This window comes from Pseudophryne corroboree, chromosome 2 (assembly GCF_028390025.1).
Source record: "Pseudophryne corroboree isolate aPseCor3 chromosome 2, aPseCor3.hap2, whole genome shotgun sequence".
NCBI classification, from domain to species: Eukaryota; Metazoa; Chordata; class Amphibia; order Anura; family Myobatrachidae; genus Pseudophryne; species Pseudophryne corroboree.
In genome coordinates this window covers 257,803,852-257,821,833 of record NC_086445.1, presented here as the reverse complement: position 1 = coordinate 257,821,833, position 17,982 = coordinate 257,803,852, and the positions used below count along the sequence as shown (strand labels likewise).

Sequence of the window (17,982 nt, the reverse complement as noted above, 5' to 3'; positions counted from 1 at the left end):
TTTATAGAATGTACTTAATAAAGGCTTCCTTGAGAGCTGATTGGTTATTATGGGCAACTTCTCCACTGGTCCGTTTCTCCACTCTTTTCACTGCTTCATGAATAGACCTTTAAGGCAGTCTATGGTTTGAGCACACTCTGCCGCACTTTATACGGCTGACCACAGTCTTCTCAAGCTGCATACCGTAGGTCAGGCATTTCCAACCACGGTCCTCAAGACACACTAACAGTCTACGTTTTTGCTTGAGCACAGATAACTTAATTAGTACCTCAGTGATTTTGATTTAACCATCTGTACTGAAGCCTACATATCACTAAAACCTGTACAGTTAGTGTGCCTTGAGGAGGCACCTGTTCTCTGTGGTTTATACAACTTTGATATGTCACCCTAATCTTTATTGTAACGGACTTCAATATGATAGACTATTGGTTCATTACTTATTGTCTCAATGACTTTATGTATTCCATGTATTACACCAGCCTCTGTGATTATTGTTGTCTTTAATAATCTCACCTTTATTCCTTAAAATGTCTGTGTATGTGATACTTGATTCAATAAAAAATAAAAAAGTTTTAAAAAATAAGAATGTACTTACCGATAATTCTATTTCTCATAGTCCGTAGTGGATGCTGGGGACTCCGAAAGGACCATGGGGAATAGCGGCTCCGCAGGAGACTGGGCACAAAAGTAAAAAGCTTTAGGACTACCTGGTGTGCACTGGCTCCTCCCCCTATGACCCTCCTCCAAGCCTCAGTTAGGATACTGTGCCCGGACGAGCGTACACAATAAGGAAGGATTTTGAATCCCGGGTAAGACTCATACCAGCCACACCAATCACACCGTACAACTTGTGATCTGAACCCAGTTAACAGCATGATAACAGAAGGAGCCTCTGAAAAGATGGCTCACAACAACAATAACCCGATTTTTGTAACAATAACTATGTACAAGTAATACAGACAATCCGCACTTGGGATGGGCGCCCAGCATCCACTACGGACTATGAGAAATAGAATTATCGGTAAGTAAATTCTTATTTTCTCTAACGTCCTAGTGGATGCTGGGGACTCCGAAAGGACCATGGGGATTATACCAAAGCTCCCAAACGGGCGGGAGAGTGCGGATGACTCTGCAGCACCGAATGAGAGAACTCCAGGTCCTCCTCAGCCAGGGTATCAAATTTGTAGAATTTAGCAAACGTGTTTGCCCCTGACCAAGTAGCTGCTCGGCAAAGTTGTAAAGCCGAGACCCCTCGGGCAGCCGCCCAAGATGAGCCCACTTTCCGTGTGGAATGGGCTTTTACAGATTTTGGCTGTGGCAGGCCTGCCACAGAATGTGCAAGCTGAATTGCACTACAAATCCAACGAGCAATCGTCTGCTTAGAAGCAGGAGCACCCAGCTTGTTGGGTGCATACAGGATAAACAGCGAATCAGATTTTCTGACTCCAGCCGTCCTGGAAACATATATTTTCAGGGCCCTGACTACGTCCAGCAACTTGGAATCCTCCAAGTCCCTAGTAGCCGCAGGCACCACAATAGGCTGGTTTAAGTGAAAAGCTGAAACCACCTTAGGGAGAAATTGAGGACGAGTCCTCAATTCTGCCCTGTCCGTATGAAAAATTAGGTAAGGGCTTTTATAGGATAAAGCCGCCAATTCTGAGACACGCCTGGCTGAAGCCAGGGCTAACAGCATTACCACTTTCCATGTGAGATATTTTAAGTCCACAGTGGTGAGTGGTTCAAACCAATGTGATTTTAGGAATCCCAAAACTACATTGAGATCCCAAGGTGCCACTGGAGGCACAAAAGGAGGCTGTATATGCAGTACTCCCTTGACAAACGTCTGAACTTCAGGAACAGAAGGCAGTTCTTTTTGGAAGAATATTGAAAGGGCCGAAATTTGAACCTTAATGGACCCCAATTTGAGGCCCATAGACAGTCCTGTTTGCAGGAAATGCAGGAAACGACCCAGTTGAAATTCCTCTGTAGGGGCCTTCCTGGCCTCGCACCACGCAACATATTTACGCCAAATACGGTGATAATGTTGTACGGTTACATCCTTCCTGGCTTTGATCAGGGTAGGGATGACTTCATCCGGAATGCCTTTTTCCTTCAGGATCCGGCGTTCAACCGCCATGCCGTCAAACGCAGCCGTCCTTTCTTAGAGGTAGAGGCCACGGGTCTTCCGTGAGCATCTCTTGAATTTCCGGGTACCAAGTCCTTCTTGGCCAATCCGGAGCCACGAGTATAGTCTTTACTCCTTTCCTTCTTATGATTCTCAGTACTTTTGGTATGAGAGGAAGAGGAGGGAACACATACACTGACTGGTACACCCACGGTGTTACCAGAGCGTCCACAGCTATTGCCTGAGGGTCCCTTGACCTGGCGCAATATCTGTCCAGTTTTTTGTTGAGGCGGGACGCCATCATGTCCACCTTTGGTTTTTCCCAACGGTTCACAATCATGTGGAAGACTTCTGGGTGAAGTCCCCACTCCCCCGGGTGAAGATCGTGTCTGCTGAGGAAGTCTGCTTCCCAGTTGTCCACTCCCGGAATGAACACTGCTGACAGTGCTATCACATGATTCTCCGCCCAGCGAAGAATCCTTGCCACTTCCATCATTGCCCTCCTGCTTCTTGTGCCGCCCTGTCTGTTTACGTGGGCGACTGCCGTGATGTTGTCCGACTGGATCAACACCGGCTGACCCTGAAGCAGAGGTCTTGCCTGACTTAGGGCATTGTAAATGGCCCTTAGTTCCAGGATATTTATGTGAAGTGACGTTTCCTGGCTTGACCACAAGCCCTGGAAATTTCTTCCCTGTGTGACTGCTCCCAACCTCTCAGGCTGGCATCCGTGGTCACCAGGACCCAATCCTGAATGCCGAATCTGCGGCCCTCTAGGAGATGAGCACTCTGTAACCACCACAGGAGAGACACCCTTGTCCTTGGAGACAGGGTTATCCGCTGATGCATTTGAAGATGCGATCCGGACCATTTGTCCAGCAGATCCCACTGAAAAGTTCTTGCGTGGAATCTGCCGAATGGAATCGCTTCGTAAGAAGCCACCATCTTTCCCAGGACCCTTGTGCATTGATGTACTGACACTTGGCCTGGTCTTAGGAGGTTCCTGACTAGGTCGGATAACTCCTTGGCCTTCTCCTCCGGGAGAAACACCTTTTTCTGTCCAGAATCATCCCTAGGAACAGCAGACGTGTCGTCGGAATCAGCTGCGATTTTGGAATATTTAGAATCCATCCGTGCTGTCGTAGTACTACTTGAGATAGTGCTACTCCGACCTCTAACTGTTCTCTGGACCTTGCCCTTATCAGGAGATCGTCCAAGTAAGGGATAATTAAGACGCCTTTTCTTCGAAGAAGAATCCTCATTTCGGCCATTACCTTGGTAAAAGACCCGGGGTGCCGTGGACAATCCAAACGGCAGCGTCTGAAACTGATAGTGACAGTTCTGTACCACAAACCTGAGGTACCCTTGGTGAGAAGGGCAAATTGGGACATGGAGGTAAGCATCCTTGATGTCCAGAGACACCATATAGTCCCCTTCTTCCAGGTTCGCTATCACTGCTCTGAGTGACTCCATCTTGAACTTGAACCTTTTTATGTAAGTGTTCAAGGATTTCAGATTTAAAATGGGTCTCACCGAGCCGTCCGGCTTCGGTACCACAAACCGCGTGGAATAATACCCCTTTCCCTGTTGTAGGAGGGGTACCTTGATTATCACCTGCTGGGAATACAGCTTGTGAATGGCTTCCAATACCGCCTCCCTGTCGGGGGGAGACGTTGGTAAAGCAGACTTCAGGAACCGGCGAGGGGGAGACGTCTCGAATTCCAATTTGTACCCCTGAGATACTACCTGCAGGATCCAGGGGTCCACTTGCGAGTGAGCCCACTGCGCGCTGAAATTCTTGAGACGGGCCCCCACCGTGCCTGAGTCCGCTTGTAAGGCCCCAGCGTCATGCTGAGGACTTGGCAGAAGCGGGGGAGGGCTTCTGTTCGTGGGAAGAGGCTGTCTGCTGCAGTCTTTTTCCCCTTCCTCTGCCCTGGGGCAGATATGAGTGGCCTTTTGCCCGCTTGCCCTTATGGGGACGAAAGGACTGAGCCTGAAAAGACGGTATCTTTTTCTGCTGCGAGGTGACTTGGGGTAAAAAGGTGGATTTTCCAGCCGTTCCGATAGACCGACCCCAAATAACTCCTCCCCTTTATACGGCAATACTTCCATATGCCGTTTGGAATCCGCATCCCCTGACCACTGTCGCATCCATAATCCTCTTCTGGCAGAAATGGACATCGCACTTACTCTTGATGCCAGAGTGCAAATATCCCTCTGTGCATCTCGCATATATAGAAATGCATCCTTTAAATGCTCTATAGTCAATAATATATTGTCCCTGTCCAGGGTATCAATATTTTCAGTCAGGGAATCCGACCAAGCCACCCCAGCACTGCACATCCAGGCTGAGGCGATTGCTGGTCGCAGTATAATACCAGTATGTGTGTATATACTCTTTAGGATATTTTCCAGCTTTCTATCAGCTGGTTCCTTGAGGGCGGCCGTATCAGGGGATGGTAACGCCACTTGTTTTGATAAGCGTGTGAGCGCCTTATCTACGCTAGGGGGTGTTTCCCAACGCGCCCTAACCTCTGGCGGGAAAGGGTATAATGCCAATAACTTTTTAGAAATTAGCAGTGTTTTATCGGGGGAAACCCACGCTTCATCACACACCTCATTTAATTCATCTGATTCGGGAAAAACTACGGGTAGTTTTTTCACACTCCACATAATACCCTTTTTTGTGGTACTTGTAGTATCAGAAATGTTCAAAACCTCCTTCATTGCCGTGATCATGTAACATGTGGCCCTACTGGAAAATACGTTTGTTTCCTCACCGTCGACACTGGAGTCAGTGTCCGTGTCTGTGTCTGTATCGACCTGAGGTAACGGGCGCTTTAGAGCCCCTGACGGTGTTTGAGACGCCTGTACAGGTATTAACTGATTTGCCGGCTGTCTCATGTCGTCAACAGTCTTTTGTAAAGTGCTGACACTATCACGTAATTCTTTCCATAAGACCATCCAGTCAGGTGTCGACTCCCTAGGGGGTGACATCACTAACACAGGCAATTGCTCCGCCTCCACACCATTTTCCTCCACATACATGTCGACACAACGTACCGACACACAGCACACACACAGGGAATGCTCTGATAGAGGACAGGACCCCACTAGCCCTTTGGGGAGACAGAGGGAGAGTTTGCCAGCACACACCAGAGCGCTATATATATATATATACGGGGATAACCTTATATAAGTGTTTTTCCCTAATATAGCTGCTGTATATATTTATATGCCAATTTAGTGCCCCCCCTCTCTTGTTTTACCCTGTTTCTGTAGTGCAGGACTGCAGGGGAGAGTCAGGGAGCCTTCCTCCAACGGAGCTGTGAGGAAAAAATGGCGCCAGTGTGCTGAGGAGATAGGCTCCGCCCCTATTTTCGGCGGCCTTTCTCCCGCTTTTTTATGTAAAAATAGGCAGGGGTTAAATACATCCATATAGCCCAGGAGCTATATGTGATGTATTTTTTGCTAAAAAGGTGTTTTTTATTGCGTCTCAGGGCGCCCCCCCCAGCGCCCTGCACCCTCAGTGACCGGAGTGTGAAATGTGCTGAGAGCAATGGCGCACAGCTGCGGTGCTGTGCGCTACCTTAGTGAAGACAGGACGTCTTCTGCCGCCGATTTTCTGGACCTCTTCAGTCTTCTGGCTCTGTAAGGGGGACGGCGGCGCGGCTCTGGGACCCATCCATGGCTGGGCCTGTGATCGTCCCTCTGGAGCTAATGTCCAGTAGCCTAAGAAGCCCAATCCACTCTGCACGCAGGTGAGTTCGCTTCTTCTCCCCTTAGTCCCTCGATGCAGTGAGCCTGTTGCCAGCAGGTCTCACTGAAAATAAAAAAAACTATTTAAACTTTTACTCTAAGCAGCTCAGGAGAGCCACCTAGATTGCACCCTTCTCGTTCGGGCACAAAATCTTAACTGAGGCTTGGAGGAGGGTCATAGGGGGAGGAGCCAGTGCACACCAGGTAGTCCTAAAGCTTTTTACTTTTGTGCCCAGTCTCCTGCGGAGCCGCTATTCCCCATGGTCCTTTCGGAGTCCCCAGCATCCACTAGGACGTTCGAGAAAAGTATGTTATTGCTACTAACATAAAAACCCACTAAATAAGCTGCAGCAAGATACATCCGCTCTTTGAAGCATTTGATAAATATTAAAAACCAATAAAGCATCGTATCGTATTAATTTATATAAATGAAAGCACACACTGGTATAAAAAGAATATATATATATATATATATATATATATATATTTATATATATATCTATATATATATATATATATATATATATATATATATGCCCCCCCCCAAAAAAAATTAAACTTGGCTGCAAGAGTGGTGTGAGTAAGTAGTATAAACAAAGACACTGCTCTCAAATACAACAGCTTAAAGTTATTAAATAAAAGAAAACAAGTCTGTACTTATGATGTGCTGGCAACTTCACTTGTACAGTGTTCACTAGAGTTTTATTGTTTGATTTCCCTTTCCCTAATTTAATTTACGTCCTCCAAGAGCTCTTCAATATTAGCTGCGATACTCCTCAAAATAAAAAGCATGGTGCCTGTTATTCAACAATGGATGAGTGAAATAAGCTGGGTAGAGATGTTAATGGGATCATAGCTAGTACTTAAGTAGGAAAAGAGATACCCCACATATCTCCCCCAAAATTGTTCATAGCTTGCACATATGAGCAACAAAAAGAAGTCAAATAATGGGGCTGAAGCAGACTCCCAAGTGACGTTTAATACGGACCATAAGACACAACTATTCATTATAGATATGAATCAAAGTGGACAGAGAAATGTCAAAGTATATGGCCAAAGCTATACAAGTCATTAGCAATAACTACCAAAAGAAAATTAAATCAAATTTGTCCTTACCTGAGCTTTGCTGGGTCTGCTGTGATGTCTGAGCGGTTCCAGCAGTCACCGGGCAAGGTAAGCTCTGCGCACTTTTTACCTTCTGCGGTACTGGACGAGCAGCGAGAAGAGCTTTCTTGCTGAGCTCCATCAGCTCCTTGCCAAAAAATGCTTCCTGCATAGGGGAATGTGGTTGTTACTGCATTTTTTCCCCAAGTATAATGAACATAAATGCACTTTTTCAATACAGACACTACTGCAAATTTAAGGAAAGTTTATATACCATTTACACTTTTTTTCCCCCTTTATAAAAATACTTATATAGTAGCCCTTATAAATAAACCACCTGCGTTGTCTGCGTTTTTGTATCTAGAAGGACAGGGAGCTTCCTCAGCTTAAGCGAAACAAAAAAAAAATCAAAGGAACAACACAGTGATGTAATAGTGCCTCCAGTGGTAAAACGAACTCAAATCATAGTAGATGAGGAGCATAAATTTGTTTTTTGACAAGCAATGAGTCTCTCAGAAAATGCGTATTATGGTGTTAAACAAGACCATTGGTTATATAACAAATCTGGTTATAAAATTAACTATACCAAGACTGAGGCCCTCCCTCTTCATATCTCCACCTCCTCATTCGTATGCTCCAATGATAAATTTACCTGGAGAACCAGCAAGATGCGTTACCTAGGCATTTATCTCACGAGTCACTAGAACATTCTCTAATAGGGAAGCTCATTTTGACTAGAAAAGGCAGACCTGTTTAGGTGGCAATCTTTGATCATCTCTTGCCTGGGCTGCATAGCAGTCATTAATATTACTCTCCTCGCGCCTTTTATACCTTTTTCAGACCTTGGCAATTAAGGATCCTGATTCCATGTTGGCTCAGTTTCATAGACGGTTTCTCCAATTTGTAAGTAAGAATAACGTCCCTTGAACCAGCTTTGCTAATCTACAGACACAGTCCTCTAATGAGGGGAGTGGTTTCCCGGACGTTAGGCTATACTTTTATGCATCTCCCAGGCAACAGGCTGGTTTGCACCCTCATCTACTCCAGGTGGCTGGCTTTGGAAACAGCAATGTGTTCTGGATCGTCGCTGAATTTTTGTTATTCCTTTCCACTAACATCAGGGATTGGATGTAATGATGCCTGAGATCACCAGAGGTGCGAGATGCCTGCTGATCTCGGACGTTTTTTTAAAGGGGCAATCACTGACAAGGTATGGTTTTGCCTTGTAAGTGATTGCCACTTTAAAAAAACGTCCGAGATCAGCCGGCATCTCGAACCTCTGCTGAGCTCAGGCATAATTACATCTGGCCCTAGGTCTTCTCTTCTTCACTCATATCCAGTGTTATATTTCACTTGTAGCATATGGGATTATTGCACTTGACACTTTAAACTTCTTTTGCGATCATTCTTTCTTCCTGCTAGGCCTGTCCTCCATATGCTTCCTCCCTTGGCTTTGTCAGGTATTTGTTTGGTACTGGATGTCTCAGTTGGTGGCTTGTGTATGCCCTTTCCTGATATTCAATCTAGATTTGCGTTTCCTTGAAGCAAATAATTTTACTTACCTGCAGCTGAAACACTGTCTCCGCCCTGGCTTGCTCATAGTCCCTCCATAATTTATCCTCACTTCAATTCCTTTGCTGCCATAGACCCTTGACTAAAGGAATTATTGCTCTACTTTATAAATGTTCTCTTCTAAACAGTCACTTCACCCAAATTGTGAGCTCCAGTGGGAAACTGGCCTGGGCCCCCCTCCTTATGACAATACATGGCCTACCATTACAGTCTCCAGATCTTCTATGTCCACACAAGTGAAGGAAAATGCTTACAAAGTATATTTTAGATGGTACCTGATCCCCACTAGAATAGATAGGATATTTGGATCTGTGTCTCCCTAATTGCTAGAGAGATTGTGGGGGAACGGGTTTCCTTCATCCATATCTGGTGAACCCCCGCACAGCAATAACTCTTCTCCTGGATAATCCTGCTCTCCTGAAATTGACAGCAGTCAGCTACCTGGCATTATCCCACTGATGGTCACCGGTTAAAGTATAGCAGTTCTATCCCTTAATAGGCAATCTAGGACAGAAAGTGTCCTATGGCTGTTTTGAACAAAAAGAGGTCCTGTGCCAGAAATTAACTTCCGTAATTCATGGACTGTAATCTGCAGTCACACTGTCTACAAAGAGACGGTTATAATAGCGATCCTACTATTGGTTGGTCAAGTCAAGAGTTGAGGATCAGTTGGTACTGGAGTCTTCCTTTGAATGACTCCAGGAAGTATCGAGCTCTATAGGTCCTCAGCAGCCATCTGAGACAGCTAGAAGGAGCGTCGGTGTTCAACTCTATCTGCCCACGATAAGGTGGTGACTGGGACAGAGGAGAGACGAAAAGGCTGCAGGTAGCGCATTAAAACCCCTCGTAATCCAGGTTCCACTTGACTAGTAATTAAGGCACAGAACAGATGTGGAGGGGAGGGGCTTCTAAGATAGAACACAAAAGGATGTGTTTAATAAGAATGAAAATAAAGATCAAATGTCCTGTGCACACCTTCTATGAAGGGCAATGGAGAGTGCAAAGATACTATAGGAAACATTTTCTTGTGTTTCCATTTATTCCAATGCCCTGGCTCCTAAAGAAAAAACATGACCCCTTCCTCCCATCTGGGTCATTCTGTTGCTATAGGAGAAATTAGAACAGCCTTATTTAAAAACCAAGTACTAAATGGCTGCAAAATCTTCAATATATGAAAAAAAAAAAAAAAAAACTTTGGAGATATTTAGCTGCCCTGTTTTGCATGGATACCAGCAGCTAACCAAACCAAAAAAATGTGGCTGGCAAAAAATAGGATTTTTAATTACCTACCGGTAAATCCTTTTCTCATAGTCCATAAGGGATATTGGGGAATCTAGTACGATGGGGGTATAGATGGGGTCCAAAGGAGCCAGTGCACTTTAAATTTCTTCAACTGGGTGTGCTGGCTTCTCCCCTCTATGCCCCCTCCCACAGGCAGTTATAGGGAAAAACTTGCCCGAAGGAGAAAGGATATATATGAGAGAAGGAAATATGATAAAGAGTGGTGAGATTTACACACCAGCACACCACTAAAATATAACAACCAGCAATGGCTGGTAACAACAACTGCAACAGCTGAACAGGTAACCACATAACAAGAACCTGCAGAAAAGTCAACGCACTGAGGCGGGCGCCCAATATCCCTTATGGATTACGAGAAAAGGATTTACCGGTAGGTTATTAAAATCCTATTTTCTCTAGCATCCATAAGGGATATTGGGTAATCTAGTACGATGGGGACGTCGCAAAGCTTTCAGAACGGACGGGAACGTGCGGAGACTGCTGCAGCACTGCCTGCCCAAACTGGGTATCCTCTTTGGCCAGGGTATCAAACTTGTAGAACATCACAAAAGTGTTCTTCCCCAACCAGGTAGCAACTCGGCAAAGTTGTAAGGCCGAGACTCCATGGGCAGCCGCCCAGGAAGAACCAACTGAATTTCGTAGAGTGGGCCTTCAGAGACTGTGGAACAGGTAAGGCTGTCAACACATAGGCCTGTTGAATGGTAAGCCTAAACCAACGAGCGCTGGACAGCTTTGAAACAGGACAACCCTTTTTTTGTGCATCATAGAGCACGAACAAAGAATCCGTCTTTCTGATCTGTTCTCTTGACATAGCTCTTCAGGGCTCGCACAGCATCCAATGCCTCCGAAGGAGCAGAAGCGTCAGAACTGGCCGGTATCACAATAGGCTGATTCAAGTGAAACGCAGAGACAACCTTCGTCAGGAACTACTGCCTAGTGCGGAGCTTCGCTCTGTCCTCGTAAAAGACCAAGTAGGGACTTTTACACGACAAGGCCCCCAGTTCTGAGACACGTCAAGCAGAAGCCAGGGCCAGTAACATCACCGTCTTCCACGTGAGGTACTTGTCTTCTACCGTCAGAGGTTCAAACCAGGAGGAGGACTGTAGAAATTCCAACACTACATTCAGATCCCAGGGTGACGTAGGCGGCACAAAAGGAGGTTGTATGTGGAGTACCCCTTGCAAGAAGGTCTGAACTTCTGGCAACACTGCCAATTTCTTCTGGAAGAAAACGGAGAGTGCTGAAATCTGGACCTTAATGGATCTCAGATGTAAGCCCTTATCAACACCAGCCTGCAGGAAACGTAAGAAACGTCCCAAGTGAAACTCAGTAGGCGGATACGTGTGTTCCTCGCACCAAGAGACATATCTCCTCCAGATATGACAGTGTTTTGACGCCACAGGTTTCCTGGCCTGAACCATGGTAGCAATAACCTTCTTGGAAAGGCCCTTGTGAGCTAGGATGTCCCGCTCAACCTCCATCAAACGAAGTCGCCGTAAGTCCGGGTAGACGAACAGTCCTTGTTGAAGATCAATTCTTAGTGGTAGAGGCCAAGGGTCTTCGAGGACATGTCCAGAAGATCCGTGTACCACGCCCTCCGAGGCAATCAGAATTGCCTGGACACCTTGATTCCTGATAAGCTTTAGCACCCATGGGAGCAATGGAATCGGAGGACACAGGTAGACCAGCCGGTAAGGCCAAGGCGACGCCAGTGCAGCCACTGCCCTCACCCGAGGGTCTCTGGTTCGTGAGCAATACCAGGGAAGTTTCTTGTTAAGACGAGAAGCCATCATGTCTATTTGTGGGCAACCCCACCGGTCGATGATCTGCTGAAACACCAGATGGTGGCGCCCCCACTCCCCCTGGTGGAGATCGTGACGACTCCCAGTTGTCCACACCCAGAATGAAGATGGCTGACATTGCTCTTGCATTTCGACTGAACTTGGATCGCGTGATCCGTGAGCAGAGGAGTGGCCTGGAGCAGAGCATTGTAGATCGCCCGAAGTCCCAGAATGTTGATCGGAAGGAGGGCTTCGTGGGCTGACCACCTGCTCTGGAACTGCGCCCCTTGGGTGATAGCTCCCCATACTCGCAGACTTGCATCCGTCGTGAGAAGGGTCCAATCCTGAATCCCAAAATTCCGACCTTCCAGGACATTGGAAGACTGCAGTCACCACAGGAGGGAAATCCTGGCCTGAGGTGACAGCCGAATAATCAGGTGCATCTGTAGATGTGATCCGGACCACTTGCTCAGGAGATCCAATTGAAATGTTCTGGCATGGAACCTCCCATATTGGATCGCCTCGTATGAGGCGACCATCTTCACCATTCAAGCAGGTCGGAGCACCATGCGGACCATCTCCTGAAGTGTTCTCGCCTTGTCCTCTGGGAGCAACACCTTCTGGGCCACCGTATCCAGTAACATCCCAAGGAACAGGAGCCGCTGAGTTGGCTCCAGGTGGGACTTCTGTAGATTGAGAATCTACTCATGGCATGACAGAAGTTGGACAGTGTGGTCGATACGGAGCAACAAAAGCTCCTTGGATCGTGCTTTTATCAGAAGATCATCCAGATAAGGGACAACATTGACCCCCTGGGCCCTGAGTTGCAACATCATCTCCACCATCACCTTTGTGAATACCCTCGGAGCTGTGGACAGGCCGAAGGGCAGTGCCTGGAATTGAAAGGGATTGTCCAGAAGGGCAAACCGCAGGTACGCCTGATGAGGCCAACCCGGAATATGGAGGTAGGCGTCCTTGATGTCCAAGGAGACCATAAATTCCTGTTCTTCCAGGCCCGCAATCACTGCTCGCAGGGATTCCATCTTGAACTTGAAAACATTCAAAATAAGGATTCAAGGATTTTAGATTCAAAATGTGACTGACCGAACCGTCCAGCTTTGGCACCACAAGCAGGTTTGAGTAAAACCTCCTGCCGCATTGCGGTATTGGTGCTGGAACAATGACGTGGGACTGGACCAACTTTTGGATGGCCTGTTACAACGTAACTTGCATATCCTCTAAAGCTGGTAAGCTTGATTTGAAAAACCATTGAGGAGGAGTATTGTCGAACTCCAGCTTGTAGCCATGAGAAACTAAATCTCTGACCCAGGTATCCTGGCAAGAAATCTCCCAGACGCAGCTGCAGTGATGCAGTCGAGCTCCCACCTCGGGGTGGGTGGGCAACATCATGCAGAGTCCTTAGTGGACGCAGAACCGGTGGACTGTTCCTAAGAGCTGGTCCTTGCAGGTTTTCTGGACTTACCTCTGGTGCCTCTAGTCGCATTGGAGGCATCATTGGCCTTAGATCGAAATCTGTGAGACCGAAAAGGACTGGACAGACTGTTCCAGAAAGGAGCGTCTCACCAGTGGGTCCCCATAGGGGAGAAACGTGGATTTCCCAGCCGTAACTTTGAAAATACAGGTATCCAATTCAACCCCAAAGTGCAATTCCCCAGAAAAGGGGAGGGATTCCACACAACATTTGGATTCCGCGTCCGCTATCCACTGACGCAACCACAAGACCCTGCGCGCCGACACTGCCATGGCAGAAGTCCGAGCATCAATATTCCCCATCTCCTTCAGTGAATTACAGAGGACACGTGTAGTGTCCTGAATGTGTTTTAGGAGGGTTACCATAGTAACTAAGGGCATATCCCCCAAGAGGCCCCCCTGAATTTGAGTGGCCCAGGAATGAATGCATGGGTCATCCAGCAACCCGCAATGACCGGCCTTTGTGATATACAGTCTGCTGTGTATATAGACTTTAGGGTAGTCTCTCTCTTCCTATCTCCAGGATCCTTCATGGTAAAGGAGCCCGGGGCAGGCAGCACCGCCTTAATAGACAGGCGAGACACAGATACATCCACCCCAGGGGGTTCCTCCCAAAATTTTCGACCTTCAGGAACAAATGGGAAAGTGCGCAAAAACTTTTTGGACACTTGAAATTTTTTGTCTGGATTTTTGCAGGCCTGTTTGAATAGGTCATCAAACTCGCTGGAGTCAGGGAAAGTGACATTAGGCTTCTTTTGTACAAAGAAAAACTACTGCTGTGACGCAGCGTCCTCTAGAGGGAGCCGTATAGCCACAATTAGGGGTTCAATACCCTGAGAAGAATCGGGATCCATGTCATCCCCATCCTCCAGTATATCATCTGTATCAGAGTAGAGCTGGTAACCCACGTTTCTGTGGACCTGCATGAGAGAGGGGGGCTGTGCATCTGCCCTAGCAGATAAATCTGCAACAGCTTGTTGTAGTAGCTGAGTCTTCTGCAGATTAGCAGTGAGCTGGGACGACATATCGGACATCATAGTCTTAAGAGACCCTAACCACTGGGGCTCTGGACCCTCTCTCCCAGCCCCCTTCACTGATTTGTGAATATTGGCTGCATTGTTCACATGAAACAGAATCAGATGATAATGGAGAGAATCTGGTGTGACATACACTGCACAGCTTGAGCTTACCCATGTATCACAGTAAGCACAACAACATACACACAGACAGTGATAATAGGATTTTGGTACTTACCAGGTAAATCCTTTTCTTTGAATCCATAGGGGGCACTGGAGTACTCTTGGGATATGGACATGCATCAGCAGGGAAGGCACATTTAAATATTTAAATGTGTAACCTCCTCTTCCCTCCTCCATACTCCCAAGATCCTCAGTGTTTTTCATGTGCCTCAAAGGAAGCACATCATGAGCTCAAGGCTTCATTTTGATATTACTTTTTACACTTTAATTTTTATTTTTCGTTTACAGACAATCCCTTCCCCACTTACTAAGAAGTGTGGGTCCGGGATTGCACTCCCTCCAGCCGCTGCTGACACGTGGGCGTTTGCAGAAGAAGCACGGCCGTGTCAGCCAGGTAGCATACCATCCCTTCCCCACTTACAAAGAAGTGAGGGTCCAGGATTGAGCGGCCATCTCCTCCATATGAAGAGAGAACGCTGGGTGGAGGAGTTTTCAGAGGAGTTTTTTTGCAAGCCTGCCCTACTGTATGTGAGAGGAGACACAGAGAGAGAGAGAGAGAGAGAGAGAGAGAGAGAGAGAGAGAGAGAGAACACACCAGCACACCCTGAGCTGCACAGCCCCAGTGAGGCTGTCAGATCCCTATAATACAGTAAACACTAACAATTTCTGTCCTAAATAGGATCCAGATAGTGTACACAAGCGTCTCTCCCCCTTTGCTACACTCTGTACCAGATATCCAGCGTGGCTGAGGAATCAGGAAGCGCTGTGCGTGCTGTGGATGGCTGCAGTAAGCAGAGGAAGACGCCAAAATGCCTCAGGTCCCGCTCTGATGTAACTCCGCCCCCTCCAATGGCGCCGGAGTTAGACAAATATATTATAATGGTAAAGTCTCCTTTTAGCTCAAAACATCACAACAAGTGCTAGTCAAGCATTTTTGTGCCAGTTCACCGCGTCCCGTACACCGCGTCCTTGGTCAGCTGTAAAAAAGGGTAACCCTTTTTCTGTGCATCATAAAGCACAAACAGGGAATCAGTCTTTCCGAATAGAGCCGTCCTCTTGACGTAGATCTTCAAAGCTCGAACAGCATCCAACGCCTCCGGAGGGGCAGAAGTGCCAGAACCTGACGGAAATACAATAGGTTGGTTGCTGCCTAGTCCTGAGCTCTGCTCTGTCTTCATAAAACACAAAGTATGGACTTTTACACGATAAGGCCCTAGCAGAAGCCAGGGCCAGTAACATCACCGTCTCCCACGTGAGGTACTTGTCTTCTACAGTCCTTAATGGTTCAAACCAGGAGAACTGTAGAAATTCCAACACCACATTCAGATCCCAGGGTGCCGTTGGTGTCACAAAGGGAGGTTGTATGTGAAGAATCCCTTGCAAGAAAGTCTGAACTTATGGCAACACATTTGTTTACTTTGACAGTCAATTATGGGGGGATTCTCTGGGGTGCGGGGCTTCCTGCACATGCCGTGGCTGGACACCCTCGGGGCATTGCAATCTAACATTTACTTTAATACACTTTGGCACTTATAATTTGTTTTATATATGTGTAACACTTCACACCATTCTTTTTCACTCTTCACATTACTCACACATGCACCAGTAGCTGCTCCTACCCATTTAACGCTTTACTTGTATCACTCATGCGGTGCCCTGGGGTTGTCTGGCTGGGTAGCTTTGGGGTGTCCTGCCCCCCGGACCTGAACCCCTGCTGTTAGTGTTAGGGACTTACCCAATGAGAGGCTACATTGGTGCGGTGGTTAAGCGGATAGCCCTGGCCAGGATTATGCTAAATGCCTCTGGTTATTACAGTTTGAGCAAGTGTGAGATAGGGAAAAAGATGCAGGTGCACTCTGTACATTGTATTAAGTCTCAAGCAGAGTAGCACCTCATTACCTATTAATGGTGTGCAAACTAGGGCCCCCCTTCGTTTGCTTCTGGCAACACTGCCAACTTCTTCTGGAAGAAGATTGAGAGGGCTGAAATCTGGGCCTTAAGAGAGCCCAGACGTAAGCCCATATTCGCTCCAGCCTGCAGGAAACGTAAGAAACGTCCCAAGTGAAAATCAGCTGGAGGATACTTGCGCTCCTCACACCAAGAGACATATCTTCTCCATATATGATGATAGTGCTTTGACGTCCCAGGTTGTCTGGCCTGAACCATGGTGCAATAACCTTCTTGGAAAGGCCTTTGTGAGCTAGGATTTTCCGCTCAACCGCCATTCCGTCAAACGAAGCCGCCGTAAGTCCGGGTAGACAAACAGTCCTTGTTGCAGAAGATCTCTTCTCATTGGCAGAGGACAAGGGTCTGCGATGAACATTGCCAGAAGATCCGCATACCATGCCCTTCGAGACCAGTCTGGAGCAAATCAGAATTGCCTGGACTCTTTGATGCCCGATTCTCTTTAGCACCCTCGGGAGCAACGAAATCGGAGGAAACAGGTAGACCAACCTGTAAGGCCATGGTGTCGTCAGTGCATCCACTGCTACCGCTTGCGGGTCCCAAACAATACCGGCAAAGTATCTTGTTGAGCTGAAATGCCATCAAGTCGATCTGCGGGCAGCTCCACAGAACAGTGATCTGCCGAAATAACTGTGGGAGGAGGCTCCACTCCCCCGGGCGTAGGTCAGGACGACTTCGGAAGTCTGCTTCCTAGTTGTCAACCCCTGGAATAAAGATGTCCGACAACGCTCTTGCGTTTCTGTCTGCCCAGTGGAGTATTCTGGACACCTCTCGCATGCAGGCTCTGCTCTTTGTTCCTCCTTGTCGATTGATGTATGCCACCGCCGTGGCGTTGTCAGACTGAACTTGAATGGCCTAATCCCAGAGGAGAGGTCTGAAGCAGAGCGTTGTAGAACGCCCGTAGTTCCAGAATGTTGATTGGAAGTAGGGCTTCGTGGGTTGACCACCTATCCTGGAACTGTTCCCCTAAGGTGACAGCTCCCTCCATCCCCTCAGACTCGCGTCCATTGTGACGAGAAACCAATCCTGAATCCCGAAACTTCGACCTTTCAGCAGGTTTGAAGACTGTAGCCACCATAGGAGGGAAAACCTGGCCTTATGCGATAGACTTATGATCCGGTGCATCTGAAGATGTGAGCCGGACCACTTGCTTAGGAGATCTAATTGAAATGTTCTGGCATGAAAGCTTCCGTACTGGATCGCTTCGTATGAGGCTACCATCTTTCCCAACAATCTTATGCAAAGATTAATGGAAATCCGATTCGGCCGTAGAACTGCTCGGACCATCTTCTGGAGCTTCCTTGCCTTGTCCTCTGGGAAAAATACTTTCTGAGCCACTGTATCCAGAAACATTCCCAGGAACAGGAGCCACTGAGTAGGCTCCAGGTGAGACTTCTGTAAATTGAGGATCCACCCATGATGTGACAGAAGCTGAATAGTGCGGTCTATATTGAGCAATAGTAGCTCCTTAGATTTCGCCTTTATCAAGAGATCGTCTAGGTAAGGGACAATATTGACCCCCTGGACTCGGAGCTGGAACATCATATCCGCCATCACCTTCAAGATGACCTTCGGAGCTGTGGACAGGCCAAAGGGCAGTGCCTGGAACTGGTAATGATCGTTCAACAGGGCAAACCGCAGGTAAGCCTGGTGAGGCAGCCAAATTGGGATATGGGTATAAGTCTTT

At 47.3% G+C, this 17,982-nt stretch overlaps 1 protein-coding gene across 4 annotated transcripts in view; it reads right to left on the bottom strand.

Annotated features, from left to right (window-relative positions):
• The window catches only part of KMT2D (lysine methyltransferase 2D), a 381,440-nt gene that overhangs the window by 196,626 nt on the left and 166,832 nt on the right, over positions 1–17,982 (bottom strand). For all 4 annotated transcript variants that reach the window (XM_063952696.1, XM_063952698.1, XM_063952697.1 and 1 more), the window contains exon 23: positions 6,998–7,151. In XM_063952696.1, the coding sequence (XP_063808766.1) occupies positions 6,998–7,151 (154 nt within the window). The remainder of the gene's footprint in view (positions 1–6,997; positions 7,152–17,982) is intronic.